Source organism: Dipodomys merriami, unplaced genomic scaffold (genome assembly GCF_024711535.1).
Source record: "Dipodomys merriami isolate MVZ:Mamm:240054 unplaced genomic scaffold, mDipMer1.0.p SCAF_3, whole genome shotgun sequence".
NCBI lineage: Eukaryota > Metazoa > Chordata > Mammalia > Rodentia > Heteromyidae > Dipodomys > Dipodomys merriami.
The window spans coordinates 93,489,214-93,504,473 of record NW_027204492.1 but is presented as its reverse complement, the minus strand read 5'-3'; the positions used below and the strand labels follow the sequence as shown (position 1 = coordinate 93,504,473).

The following is a 15,260-nucleotide window of genomic DNA, read 5'->3' as shown; positions in this document are numbered from 1 at the left end:
GGAGATGAGCGCTCCCTCCCCAGGCTTGGCCCAAGCAGGCATATTCACCTGTCTTCGCTCGTCCCACACATGCGGACTCTTTCGCTGTTCATCCAGCTGTGAACGTTCCCATACAGGGGGGTTGCTGAAAGCATGTCGTCTTCTTGGATGGCAGCTTTGCTTCAAGCGTCTAGTCTGTTTAAAAAAAGAAAGAAAGGGAAAAAAAAAATCCCCGGAGGTTGAGTAAAGGAGAGCCAAACAGGGAACTGAGAAGGCCTCTTTTGAGGCAATTCATACAGGAGGCAGCCTGCGCTTGATGGTCTACAGATGTCCATGAGCCAAGGACCCACCTGGATCCAGGCTTGCAGGGAGGGAAGCAGTTTAAAACTAGTGTGAAGAAGCCCCAGCGTAGGCAGAGCACACATTGTATGCACACCCCCACTCTTCCCAGTCTTTGAAAGTGTTTGGTCATCAGAAAACAATCTTCATTCTCCCTACAAAATGAAGCATTCAAAGAGAGAAGGCTATGGCAATAGGTACAGGGACCAACAGGGACCAAGGCCCCACTGGCCGGCACAAACGGACCCCGTGGTGATGGTTCTAGGCCTTAAACTACAGTTATGTTCCTAGGACTGAATTTCTATGGCTGTTGTGTGTGTAACTCACGAATGGAGGGGGGAAAAGAGTCGGTGGGTTGGTGAGCGGGCCCCACCCTGAGTCCTAGATTAGATTAAGCACCTAACCCCGGGTGGTTTTGCCTGGGTGGTTTTGCCTGGGAGCTGCAAAGGGAGGCAGCTGAGTAATTCAATGACGCCTGCTCGCTGGGGACAAGAAATCATTAGTGAGCGCAGAAGTCTTTGCAGCCCAGGCTGATGGGCTCCGAGCTGCTGGCACACAGAGAACATGGGCAAAAGCCACCCTTTCTCCACCTCCGGACGGGACAGGGTGGGAGGGGGATGCAGCGGCGGCTGGTGAGTCAGAGGAGCCCAGACCCCCTCCCCCACTTACCTTCTCTGCCCACCGCCCCCACCCACATCACATTCTAGTTTGCTGCATGAGTGAAGGGTCAGGACAAGCTGCATTTTATTAACAGGATTATCACGGCGCGTGATTTATCCTCGTGCAGGATTTTAATTGCTCTTTGGAGGTTGAGCCGTTTCTTTTGACTGCGCTTCAGCCCATATCCTGCTGTTAAATGCTGGGTTAATAAGTAGGGGAGCCTTTAATGCCTGGGACCGATGGCCCTCGGCAATTCCCTGCTCACAAACACACATCTTAGTTTCCCTTGTCCAGGACAGGCCATGGCATTTTTCCACAAGACCTAAACCTGAGTGTGAAATAATTGGTGTGCAGATATCAGGGGAACTTTTCTTTCTCCTCCCGCACACACCCACCCACACAGTTTCCTAAAGCCCAAATGTTCCCTTAAGTCGACACATTTCCTTTGTTAGCAGGAGAAAATATGCAAATGCTTGCTTTTACACTTTAGCACACAAGCAGGAGCAGACTGCCAGGTCGATTGGTTGTGGGGTGGGGGGGGTGGGGGGAGGTGGGGGAGACCCTGTCCGGGGAGTCTACAGTGACTGGAGATGGGGGTGAGGGTGAGGATGGGGGTAGGGCCGGGAATTTCTTTGTCCTAACTAGGTCTTTTGTCCATCAGCAACCCCCACCAGCCCCATCCACAGAATGTCTGTTAATCAGAATCCACACGCACCAACACATCACACATAGTCAGAGCTTAACAATGAAGCTGGAAAGGATGGAAGGGCCTGGAAGAAGAGACAGAAATCTGCGGAGGTGATGGACACGCTGAACTTCTGAGAAGCTATTTCCCTCGGCAGAGCCTCTTTCTTGTTTAAGGGTCATTTCTACAGCACTTCAAAACAACAACAACAACAAAAACCTGCTGGGGTGTTAGGGAAGATTAGGGGATAGGTTCATGGGCTTCTTCCCCTCCCCTCCATTTCCAAATATACTTTTTTAAAAAGTGGGAAAGGCCACACTATCATTGGCTGGGCAGATCCTAAGACAAATTCCATAGAGTGTCCTCTTCCCAGACTCTTGCTGCTCATTCTCACAACAAAAGGAACACACTCCCCAGGCCTAACAGAGAAAGTGGAGTAATCATTCCTTAGTGTGTGTGTGTGTGTGAGTGTGTGTGTGTGTGTGTGTGTGTGTCCTGGACCTCAGGCTGCGGGCAGTGGGACTGACTATGCCCATGCCATGTCCTCACTGTGCACACAAATGAAAGAAACCCAGCCATTCCCAAGGGAGCAAACCAGGGTGGGGGTGGGGCGTAAGAAAGTCTTATCTTCCTGATGTCCCAGTTCTTAAAAAGCTGCCTCCCTTGAAACCAGTGGCCTCCTCCAGACACCTCTGAGTTGCCACCTGGGAGCAAGGACCCCTGAGCACCTGAGGAACACATCTGAATGCTTGACCCTCCTTTTCCCAAAAGGTCAGTGGCTGCTTCTCTGGAAAAGGAGTGGTCTGGCAGTGCCAGGGACCACTGGGCACTTGAAGCTATGTTCTCCACCCCGTTCCCCTTTCAGAGCTTGTCCTTCAGTTTTCAGTATTAATGCCACACAGATACATGGCAGTAGCCATCAGAATGAAGTGCTCACACATGAACAGGATGGGGCAAAGGATTGAGGCCAGGAGTGCGTTTCAGTGTCATCTGGCTATGTGTGTGGTTTGAGGGGAGGGGGCTGAACAGAAAAGATTGAGGAGAGTAGACATAGCTGGATCCTGCTATAAAGTGTGTATGCGCACACATGCGTGCGCACGCGCGCACACACACGCGCACGTGCACGCGCACGCACACACACACACATACACACAATCTTTAGCTGCCCCATGAACTTTTTGTGAACTGTTTAAAAGTGGAGGTCTGTTGAACAAACAGCGGCGCCACTGCCAGCCATAATTTCATTGCAACCAGCTAAGGACTTTTAACTCTTCAGGTGCCTGGCCAGAGATGAGCTGAGTAGAAAGGGCCAGTGAGCCATATAACCCTGCCTGATGGGAGGCCATTCTCCAGGGTGACAAACAAGTGCCTCAAGATACACACACACACATACACACACACACACACACACACACACACACACACCCTGTAGTAACACTCTCATCAGAGCAGTTCTGCTTACACCAGCCATTGTTGAAGAACAGGAATTACCATCACCCATACCCAGACTTCCTCTGGGATTTGCAACAAGGGAACACAGGTAAAAAACAGGAGAGGCAAAAGCATAGAGGTACTCACCCAACCCCCATTTCTAGAAGCTGCCACTGAAATCGCTGGAGTCATTGTGGGATTTTTGGTTTTTCATTTTTTTAACATGGAAAGCAAAGTGATTCCAAACACTTTGCTGACTCTTGGCCAGGGGACAGATGCAATCCCAATGACAATCAGAGCACCTCCAGGCACTCTGTGGCTATATATGTGAGAGGCTCATTTGCTTTCATCGTGCCCTACCCCCCCCCCACCCCCCATGTAAGCTCTGTTTCCAGAAGTGCCAAGATGTGTGAAGTCACTCATGAAATGCACCTTACAAGCACCAACCTGTTCCCAGGGTGAGTGGCTAGGCTTTTACCTCAGCTCTAGGCTTTAACCCTTTTCTGCAAGCAGTAGGGAGAAGGGGGACAAGGGTAGGGGGTGGGAAGGTGGCAGATGAGGATGGCACAGAGAAGAGACCAGGCCAGGAAGGGTGCCTGGTTGCTACAGAACAGCCTTGCAATGACAATGGCTGTCTCCTGGAGCCCCGTGTCTGGCAACTTGGCCCACACAGTGTAGGCACACATGGTGTGGATTTCAGCTCTGAGCACAGTGCTTAGGTGAAAGCATAGGAGTACTTGGGTCACCGGTTAGATTTTAAGCAATCATTTGCTCTAGAGCCAAAGGTTATGGTTAAGTGTTGCTGGGCACTGGGGAGAATGGCCTGCTTGACTTCCAAAAGGGGTCACAGGGACCAAGGTAGGGACTATCCACCCGACCTTGACGTTCTGAGGGCAGAGCACTGCTGCCCTTTGTAAAATGTGAGGGAAGCACTAAGGGTCCAAGCAGCACCTGCCATTCTGCTGACTCTTGCCCTAAGAATACCGTGGTGGATGGAGGAAAAGGACAGAACAACTTACTCTCTTCTTTAAGGCTACGATGTGCCTTTGCAGACACCAGAAAACAGGGCAGCCCCAGGCCCGTTGGCCCTTACTTTTGCATCAGATCACTTTAGACACCCGCTGAAGAATAGCTGCAAAGAAGTTTGCCACAGATAGCTCCACCCACTCCGCCACCAGGCCCAGAAGTCAATCATTCTTCCCCTTTTTTCCATCTTTTTTAAGTTCTTTCATCTCCCTAGGCTGCGGTGGCCTCCATCCATCAGGAAATGATGCAGCTAGTGGCCAGCAGAACTTGCACAGGATTGTAGGGTCATCTGGCTTAGAAAGCCTAGCAGGCACCAAGGGACCCCCCCCCCCCCCAGCCAGTGTGCTGGGGTCCTCTTCCGGTCTCACTGGTTTTCTATGTGGAACACGTGAGAACTGGGTCACCACAGCCATCCAGCACCTTCACCCACAATGTGGCTCTGGGCAGGTGGCTGAACCCCTCCAACCTTGTTCCCCTCTGTAAATATTTGGCACTGTGTTTTCCAGAAGCTTACACTGTACTATGGACTTAAGTTTTGCCGGGCAATAGCTGGTAATCGCTACTTTTAACCCTGTCGCACTGCATCTGATTCCACTAAGCGCCGTCGATCACAAGCCTGGCATGGCTGCAATGCCTCCCCCTTGGGAGAGGAGGAGGTAGGATGCAGGATGCAGGAGGTCAGCCAAAGAAGGTTGGCCTTTAGCGAAGCGTGTGGATTTTACCGAAGCCTAAAGCTCCTGCCAGTCCTTCCTCAGCTTGCGCCAAACCCAGACTGAGTCACGGCAGCACCGAGCTCGTGGTGTCAAGGAAGGGAGGGGTGAAGAAGTTCCTATTTTAGATGTTGGGGGTGGGAAATGAGAAAAAGCTTTCCCAGATGTGCAATGTGGGGCAGGGAGGGGGGAGGGTGTGGGACACCCCCAATCCCCACCTGCTCCCAGGTCCTGGACCAGGGGAGGGGTGGAGAGAGGATTCTGGCCCTATCCCTCCCCCACCCCCTAGAATTTAGATCCAGCATGACCATGCACACCAGGTGCCCAGTCTTGTCACAGGCCAAGCCTCTGCGAGTGTCCCCCTTATACTTCCAAGTGTCGCATAGTAACAGACTGAGGCAGGGAGCAGAAAGAGAGAGGGCAGGAAACTTATGCAGTCCTGACCTTTCCAGCCTGGGAGAACCTTCTTTCCTGCTGCCTCCCAGAGCACCTGGGTCAGGGCAGAGAGCCACCAGTGAGTGGGGAAGTGAACTTGGCCCTCGAAGGCAGAAGCGAGAGAGAGAGGGGGGAGGGGCGCCCCCTCTCCCAGCCTCGGAGCTCTGTCGGCAACAAAGGGATTTTCTCTCCCACAGTACACACCCGAGCTGCTCACGGCTGGCCCGCCCCCTTCTGCCCCTCCTCCACCCAGGTCCCAGTGCGCGATTGCCACAAGCACACACCCACACCTTGCCGATGCAACCCCATGGGGCCTTCCAGGAACTCTAAATCTCCTCTATGTACCATGGACCTTCCAAGCCCTGAACCCTTAATTCTACCCTCCTCCTCCCGGGTGTGTGCCTCCAACCCCACTCCACCTTCCATCCCTGCTACTGACTGAATCTCCGACAAAAAGAAAAACTGTGAATGGGTGGTGGGAGAGCCCAGACCTCATGGGAAGTACTGCCAAGCCCATGGGGGAATTAACACTACAGGACACACACCCCCCTTTCCTGCTGGCCATCAAAGACAGTTGCTCCTCTGGATGCCTCCCTTAGAAAGATGTGAGCTATAAAGGGGTGGGGGACCCCAGATTTAGAAAGGAGAGACACTATCAGAGATGGACCCAGAGAGGATGCTGCTATACACTGGTTTAGCCTGCCATGCACCCCTTCCTTCTCCCCGTGATAGAAGCCAGCCACTGGGGATCAGGTCTGCTGTCCCTTCCAGCTCAGGGACAGACACAGACACTTCCCCCTTTCCCTTCTTTCTCTCAGGATGGCTAGCAACAGCCACATGTTGGCTTTTTTGTTGCTTTCACATTCCTTCAGGTTGTGCTAGCAGGTCACCCGGCATTAGAAACTTAAGTGGAAAAGCTAGAAATCTTCACTCCATCCTCAAAAACTTCTATGTCCCCTCTCTGTTGGCTACAGCGCCAAGCCATCACTCTCCAACCTGGGGACAAATCCGAAACAAATGTTGCACATCAAAGCTCCAAAGGCCATGTCAAAGCAATTCTATGACCATCCGTGATTTGTAGGAGTAAAGCGCATTTAATGACAACCCCCTCTAACAGAATGAAACAAGACATACCGTAAGGCTAATAACAACTATCATTAGTACACACAGGAAGCACAAAGGAACTTTTAATGCGTAAGATGTGTTCAAACACAGGGGTCCTGCGATCTACATGCATGTTCCTGGCTGATTGTGCCAAGCCTAGAAGTCCTGGGCAGACTGAGGGTGGGGGTCAGGGGGAGGAACACCCACTTTCTTCACAAAGAACAACAGGAATTCCATGTCTGCTACTCAGTATTGGAACTCAAAGTACCCCAAAACAAAGCCATGGCACAACTGAGCTATGGGGGGCAGGGAGGGTGCTGAATTTTTGTAGCTGTTCAGAGCTTAATTACTCCTCCTTGATCCGTGGGACTAGACACGACACCGCCAAGGTTAAAATGCCCCGAACAGTGCGGAGCAGATGTGAGCGAGCTGGCAGACGCGCAAATGAGGCCTGCCTCAGAGCACGATAACAAGTGACTAATACATTGCATATCGTTGAAAGAAAATTATTTTTCTCTAATTTGCATTTGCTTGAGGGGGGGGGAAGCCAACGCAAGTCCCTCTTCACAAGCATGAGTCTAATCCTGGAAATACAGCCCGGCTGCTTTAAGAGAGCTGGAAGGAAGGAAAGACTGCCAGTGTTTTGGCGTTGCAGGCTTGTTTATCTTTCCGCCTTTCCTCCAAGGCGAAACTCGTTTTGCAAGCAACATTCCTACAGAAAAATGGCACACGTCATAAAAAGAGACCAATTTATAGAACTGGCACTGAAGTTCATGTATCACTCCAGAAACATCTCCCAGCTCCCTGAAGGGAACCCAAGTACATGTAGAAGTCCACGTTCAAACTCTTGAGTATGAACCTGGAAGGGACGGGGAGGGGGGTGGGGGGCCGGGAAGGCCCAGCTAGCTATCTGCAAATATTGGTGTAGGCTGTACATCCAGAGGCCAAAGTCACATCGAAGGGCAGGATGTAGAATTATGTCAGTTCTTAACGATCCTCCAAACCCCAGGGGTGGCTGTGCCTTGGAAGGCTTCAACCTTGAGATTCCTGAGGGAGTGGGGTGACAAGTTTTAAGGCCAGCCTAACCCAGCCCAGAGGCAGGCCCAAATTCTTAGCCACTCATGCATTTCCAGGACTAGCCGAATGGGCAACGCTCTCCCTCCCACCTTGGCACCTTCCTGTAGGGTCTGGCAGAGAACTGGTAACTCAGAGTAAGCCTGTGGCTGCGGGCATCTAGCTGGTGCCCAGAGTGGGTGGTGCTAAGGGCAGACCTCAGGATTGCACCTCTTGGTGCTGAAGCTAAAGGCACTCCGGAGAATGGAAGGGGAAGAGGAAGGTTGAGGGTGTGTGTGTGTGTGTGTGTGTGTGTGTGTGTGTCTGTGTGTGTGTGTGTGTGTGTGTGTGTGTGTGTGTGTGTGTGTGTGTGTGTGTGTGTGTGTGATCAAAAGCCAACCTGTACCCCACCCCTTCCCTCTGAAATACCCTCCTTCTCTGTGCAGGTCCGGAACCTGCACGTTGCATTTCTACCCATGAAAATCTGTGCCCAGAACACTATGCCTGCTGTCTCTGACTTGTCTGAATAGCAAGGCCATTGCAGCGGGGGAAACAACAGCCTTCAGAGTCTCTGAGATCCCCAGAAAGCCTTCAGTTAATAGCACATTCTTTTCAACAAGATTACTGAGGGCTCAAAGTTATTTTCTCAAATCTTGCAAACTCCATCACCAGCAACCAAGGATCCAGGTCCATGGACCCTGGCCAAACCCCTCCAGCTAGTGACTCTCATGACCCCCTGGGCCTTCTGCCATCTCTGCCTAACAAGTTCCCTCAACCACAACATACGAACCATCCTGCATGGCCTGGGAACTCATCCTCATAAAGGTGTGTACTAGGGCTTGGGGGGGGGGGAGGGGGCAGTGGAACGGGCTGGGAATACCACGGAGCTCTCTCAAATCTGAGGAAGAGCTGGCCAGAAAAGTGGCGGCCACCTCTGCAGCTTCTCTCCGGCCTGCATAGTGCGCGCTTTGTGTAAGTGCTGAGGAGGCGCAGCGCTGCTTGCGCGCGCCAACAGCTGTCACATTATTTGCACTCGCTGTAAACAGCCTTCACATTCCCCCCTTACCACATAGTTAAAGCCAGACTAACAATCCACAGTTAGAGATCAAACCAACAACAGCAGCATTGTGTCTGCCTTCGCCTTCGCACCAAGCCCAGCAGCTGGCAGGTTTCTCCGGAACAAGGGACCCCCGCTCCCCCCCACCACCCCTCCAGGCTCCAGCCAAGGCCGGCCAAGGAAGCATGCGTTTGTCAGTGCTGGTTGTTAAAGCCAAAGAGCACCGCCATTTCGCAGAGATTTCTCTGTGCTTTATCAGCCCTGTCCCAGAGTTTGCATCTTCTGGTAGCCTGGGGATGTGTGATGGGAAAGGAGGTTCACTTGGACTCCCAGGAAGCCAGACCGACTTGGGGGTGGGGATGGTCTGCCCTGGCAAGGCTGGGGTTGAAACAGGGTAGCCTGTAGCTCTCCAGGCTGTCAGAGGCCAGGCAGGTTTGCACTTTGTACAGCCCCACTGTACAAAGTCTTTTGGAAATTGCCCAACTCACAGAATACTTATTGGTCGCCCCACTGATCAAAATGTCTCCTTTATGATTTTTGGTTAAGTTGAACATTTCCATAATCGTCATTATTAGCGCAAATTACACGCCTAATCGGTCCTTAAATAGATTTTAATTAAATAATCATACAAGGCTCATTTTATGACTTAAGAAAGGCATTACTTTTCGTTATAAACTTTCCACCAGGATATAGAATAACGATAGCAGACAAATACTATTCTTTGAAAATCACCGATAACCCAAGGAGTAGAGTAGCCTGAAATGGACCCCATTTTGCCTTTAGGGATAGGAGCTGAGAGTAAACAAACTGGCAGGGGCACAACTTCCATCCTGGGTTGGGAGAGGGCTCTCCCTCCCAAGTACTGCTTTTGTCTTCTCTGGGGTCAGCTGAAATCACCACCACCACCACCACCCCCCACCAGATCTAGAGAAATTTTCCCAGCTAGTGCTTCTAGATGGAGACCGTGCCTTCCCCACCCCCACTCATCTTCCACCCCAGTCTGCAGAGTCACCGTGCAACGGGGTCTGAGGGCCTCTTAAATGCTGTGTAAAATACTCCTAATAAAATAATAAATACAAATGATGGAGGTTGTTGGGTCCAGGGGTGTTTTGACTGGAAATGCCTTTGCACTTGTCATGTGTTTATGGGAGGGCAGACAACGCCAGGATTTACATCGTTTGGACATTTCTATACTGCATTTATTCTTTCTTAAATGACGTAGGCCTCAAGCTATTTCAAGTTTTCATTTTGTACAGAACTGTGAAATGCTTAGGACTTTCTCCAATTAAACCAAGTTTTAAATCAGACCCAAAGCTGGAACACAAGATTGCCTGACTCCACCCTCAGCTTCTCAGGCTGTAGAAAACAAACAGACTCTCCTCCTAACAATCCTTAGTCCTTGAGCTCCCCACCTGCCCCCCCCCTTCCTGGAGGGCCCCAAGGGCAAAGGTTAAGGCATCTTCAGATTCCAGGCAGAGCTAGTCTACACACTGTGGCAATCATCACAGTTAAGCGTATCCTGTCCATACACTACTTCTAAAATAGTGAGCTAAAATGGGGCAAAACTGCTGGCCTGGTAAAACCCACTGCTCACAAACCAATGTCAGCAAAGGCTGTAAGGCATTCTTTCGAGAGGGAGCAGGGAGGATTCGTGCCTACTGAAGCTCTTTCAGCACAAAGGCTTTTAGGGAAAGAAGGGAAAAGGGGGGGGGGAGAGAAGAGGAGAGAAAGGGAGGGTGGGGAGGGCTCCTGTTTCAGAGCAGGCATCCCTTGAGAGTCAAGAACCAAGTGTAGCTTCAATCAAACACTGACTTCCCCTCTGGGAGTCGAGTAGGAAACCTGATCACAGTAGCTTACTACCGGCCTGGATCCATACAGGTCTGGTTTTCTTCTCATGCTAGTAATTTAGAAAAAAAAATACATATCGATATAAAAGAAGCAATCCCTGGCCGACTTTATTGAAAACCACACTGAGCCCTCATAACATCCGGACTTAATCCCTATCAAACAAACCACATAACCTCTGGCCCCAGCAGTGGGCCACCTTCTCTCACCTCTTCCAACTGGGTCAGGTCTCTCCCCTCCTGGTCCTGTCTCCTCCTCTGAAATAATGACAGGAAGATTTGCTAAAGGGCACCTAGATACCGGTTCTGGAATCAATTCCTAACCATCTAATGATCTTACTTGAGGGATGGGGGAGGGGAGGAGGGCGGAGCCAACCCAAGTCCCTTCATATGGAATCTTTTAAAAGGCAGAATACAAAGAGAAACCCACATAGACGGACCCAGAGGAAAACACCCTGGGAAGGGACCTTTAACCTGCATCCTTGGTCTGGGGATACTGGCCTAGCAGCTGGGTCGGGAGCTCTCAGAGAGTGTCAGGGGCAGCAAGGAATGGTCATGCAACTCATAGAAACATGGGCATGACCACTCTTTTTTGTTGTTGTTGGTTGTGGGACTTGAACTCTGGGCCTGGGCACTGTCCCTCAGCTCTTCAGCTCAAGGTACACGCTCTACCGCTTGAGTCACAGCGCCACTCCCGGTTTTCTGGTGGTTTACTGGAGATAAGACTCTCATGGACTTTCCTACCCCAGCTGGCTTTGAACCGTGATCCTCAGATCTCAGCCTCTTGAGTAGCTAGGATTACAGGCGTGAGCCACCATCGCCCACACCCAGCTATATGACTACTCTTTCAAAGCAATTAATCCTCCAGGCCTACTATGTGCCAAGTATTTCTTTGATCCTAAAGGTGGATAATTATTCCCAGTCTTACAAATGAAGTAACTTACCAAGGCTCAGAGGCCATAAATAACTTGCCCCCCAAGGTCACACAGCTAGTTAAAAATGGGCCATGGTCAAACTCAGTCCTGGAGTTTCGGAGAGGAGCCAATTACTGGTCTAATTGTGCCATCTGAAATTCCTGTTTTCACACTGTCTTGTCAAAGAAGTATGGAAAGCTTCTTAGGCCTTATCTACCTGACTATGGGGCAAGAAAACAGCATGTAACACCTGTATAACTAGGTCTATAGTGAACCCCAAGCCAGGTTTCTCCTACACCCATTAAGACAATCTCTGGGAGTTCCAAAAAACGTTTACCATTTTCCCCTCCATACTACAATCTCTATACACTGAAATACTCTGGGTTGAGGCCATGGTCCAAACAAGGCCAAACTTTTCTTTCTGTTAGCCTGTAATAGTCAGCCACAGTAGGTGGGCCAGGTCCTCACAGGTCCTGGGAAAAGTGCTGAGTAGAGATAGGAGGACTAGACTTGCCACCCTAGTCTTGCCACACAAAGCAATAAATCAAATCATGTAGACAGAGCAAGAACCCTCTGTAAGGAACTCTTACACTTACCTGTCCTTGGGCTTAACTGAAAACCCCTACAGAAGCTGGACACTCATGCCAGCTACTCAGGCTGCGATCTGAGGGTCAAGGTTCAAAGCTAGCCAGGATAGTAAAGTCTATGAGACTCTTATCTGCAATTAACACCAAAAGGCTGAAGTGATAGAGTGCCAGCCTTGAGAAAAAGCTTAAAAATGAGCACCCAAGGAGTCCAAGCCCAAGCACATGCGAGAGAGAGAGAGAGAGAGAGAGAGAGACAGAGAGAGAGAGACAGAGACACAGAGAGAGAGAGAGAGAGAGAGAGAGAGAGAGAGAGAGAGAGAGAGAGAGAGAGAGAGAGAGAGAGAGAGAGGCTAAAGAACCAGGGCAAGTGGGAGAGGAAGTATAAGCCAAGTGGCCTTCAAGATGCTAGGTAGGCCCCATATGGACGCTCGGATGTCTGCACAAAAAGTGAGGTAAGTTAAGGGATGGCATCTTTTCCCCAATCTTTCCATACTGGGCCTGAAATGCCCTCCTCACCTCATCTCCAATTTACTAAGCGTGCTCCAGGCTCTGGGATGCTCAGACGCCCTGGAAACTTCCACACCTGACGTTGTCGAACGTTCCATCTTCCACCCAGTGAGGCCTGATCCGCAGCAGAGACATCGGGCGCCAACCAGAGCAGCTCGCTCCACTCGCCCTGCACGGATGCTTTGCAGCGGAACGGGCGGAACGGGCCCCAGCGGCCCGGGAGCCAGGGCCCGGCTGTCCCTGGCTGCAGGCCAGCCCTCCGCAAGTGGCTTTCTTGTTTCTTTTTTAAACTTTCCAGCCTTGGCGAGCGAGCTGAGTTTCCAAATCCTCCCCCTCCACCCGACTCTTGACAGGGCTTCTCAATCCTTTTCGGGAGCCCACCGGCCTCTTTGCCCTCCTACACCCGTCCCCCCAACAGCTCGATCAGCCCCCGCCCCAGACACCTCCCCACCCCTTGGGTCTACTTTGGGCCTCCTTTGGGCTACTTTGGAGCAGCGGGTGGTTTCTCCAAAGGAAGAAGCCATCGCCGTCGCTGTCCAGCCGACCTCAGCTTTGGGACCTCGCAGCCCCAGCGATGCCTATTGTGCCTCCCAGCCAGGCCTCGCGTAAGCCCCAGCGTGAACATTCTCTTGGAAGAGCTGGGAAGGGAACAAAAATCACCCTAGGTCAGGAGTAGGGGAAAGAGTAAAGCGGGAAGGACGAAGGACTGTTTTCTCCCCCTCTTTCTACCCTACGGACACAAGAGTTTTCGGTGGCCCGGGCAGGAAGACTAACATCCCAATAGAACAATAGAAATGGGTGGGGGGAAAAGAGTGCCGGAAATGGTGCGGGGAGACCCCCCCCAACCCTATAAAACTCCCCACCCCCCCACAATTACTGGGAAGGACCCCAGTGCTTTCACTGCTATAGTAACTTTTATAACTCTTCCCTGCACACGTGCCCCTCCCCCATATTTTAAATTACCAAAAGCAAAGAGAGCTCCCTAAGTTGTGACCACCGGAAGCGAGCTCCAGAGCCTCTTACCTGCTCTGCCCCAGGCAAACTGACCTGACTCACCCCTCCCTCCCCCAACAGTTCTCCGGGTTTGCACCTAGACAATAAATTTAGTTTAATTTAGCTTCCGGTCTTTAATTTTAGCAGGTCTCCTTTTTGCATGCAAATCAATATGGCAATTACCATCTAAAAGCTCGCCCAGCCCCGGGTCAATGTAAATTGATCATTGTCCGCCTTCCACAAAATAACACCGGGAGTCTGTGGTGCATAATGAGATTATACTGGAAACTGTCTTTTAGATCACAAATTATATTTTATGCTGTCAGGATCTTCCCTGAGCGAACTCTCCTGCTTGTCTAATCATGGAGAGCCCAGACCAGGGGTGCTGGCTGGGGAGACAGAACTCTAATAAATAAATAAATAATCAATCAATCAAACCCTCCTTGAGACTCTCAACTGGGAACACGTGGAGGTGAGCATGTGCCAAGAAAAGACACCTCCTACAGAAAAATCACAGAAGAGGGTCATCACTAAATTCCCACCCTACCCCTCCCCCCCCCCAAAAAATCAGATATCCAATCCTAGGAGAATGTTGGAGAAAGCACGCAGAGGAAGCCATTCGGCAGAGTTAAGAGATCCATGTCCTTCCTGGGCCAAGTGATCACTAGAATTCAGCTACGGAAGAGGCTACGCACTCCAGCATAGCTCCACGCTCCCACCAAGGCCCCGGCAGCACAGCTGGGCTCAGCAAACAAACTGGAATCCTATTGGCCATTAACACTGGCAAAGAGATAGGGGGGTGGCAGTGTCCTGCTGAGGCCAACCCAACATGGTCAGGGGAGAGGTCCCCACCAGGCTCCATCCAGAAGGGGCCATGGGGATTCCAGAGTTAGAGTTCTCCCGCCCCTTAGTGGCCCCGGGGGTAGGAGTGTGACCCTGAGGCCTAACAAAGGGCCTTCTGAGCTCCTGATCTGAAGGGGAGAAGTGGGGCGAGACAGCTGAAGTGGATCCAGGCCCTCCTCCTGCCCCCATGCACGAGGCTAGGTCACTAGACCCTTTGCCCTCGAAGGAACCAGCAGGGTAGTGTTGTCAGGAGCCTGCCAGGCGCTCCTGAGGTTGAGGTGGCCTCGCGGTCTCCTCAGCCCACGGCCCTCGGCTCGCCCAGCCCTGCCCCACCCGATCCGGACTCCACCCAAGTGCGGTCTTCCCAATAAAAGCTGGAATTCCCGGCTGGGCTTAGACAAAGAGGGACCGAAGCAAATCGACGCCTCAGGCAAACTAAACCCTAGCCAGAGTTTACGTGCGTGTCTAGGGTCACCCAGGCGCCGGCTAATCCACCCAATACAGGCAGGCCCAGCATGATCTCCTCCAGAAGGAAAAAAAAAAGTTAAAAAAAAGTAAAGCATACCAAAATGAAAGCATGCTTTCCTTCTCTTTATGTCTCCCAGAGGCCGCACTACTTTCCGTTGTCTTTTCCCAGATCACCAAAGCCCTGCCTCACCTAGCTAACAGGACCCAGTGATACATAGCCATTCCTCTCAACCAAGGTAGCAAGCTCCTCTTATGGTTTTTCCCCCATTCCTCACAATTTAGTCCTTTAAGGTCAAGAACTCCAAATCTCATCAGAACTTTTGCCTGCTTAAGCATACATCCTCACCCTCTTCCACAGGGCAGAAACTGACCAAAAGGAATTCTAGTCAACAGAGGGCCTTCAATCTTTTGGAGGACTGCTTGGCCCTTTCTGTCTAGCCAAAGACATCTCGGTGGTTGAATGGCTCACATCCTACCCATCGGGAAGGCTTGGCCAGGCACAGCGTGTATACCTAAGCATAGACATATGCTCATGAGTGCTTTGTGTTTCCAAGTGACCCTCTTCATACCTTGAAAGGGGCTTTTTTTGTTTGTTTGTTTGTTGTCTCTGGAACACACTTAGCAA

At 51.2% G+C, this 15,260-nt stretch overlaps 1 protein-coding gene across 6 annotated transcripts in view; it reads right to left on the bottom strand.

Annotated features, from left to right (window-relative positions):
• Positions 1-15,260, bottom strand: part of Bcor (BCL6 corepressor) — a 130,070-nt gene that overhangs the window by 23,981 nt on the left and 90,829 nt on the right. For all 6 annotated transcript variants that reach the window (XM_070040628.1, XM_070040626.1, XM_070040630.1 and 3 more), the window contains exon 2: positions 49-174. In XM_070040628.1, coding sequence (XP_069896729.1) covers positions 49-134 — 86 coding nt within the window. In that variant the 5' untranslated portion in view covers positions 135-174. The remainder of the gene's footprint in view (positions 1-48; positions 175-15,260) is intronic.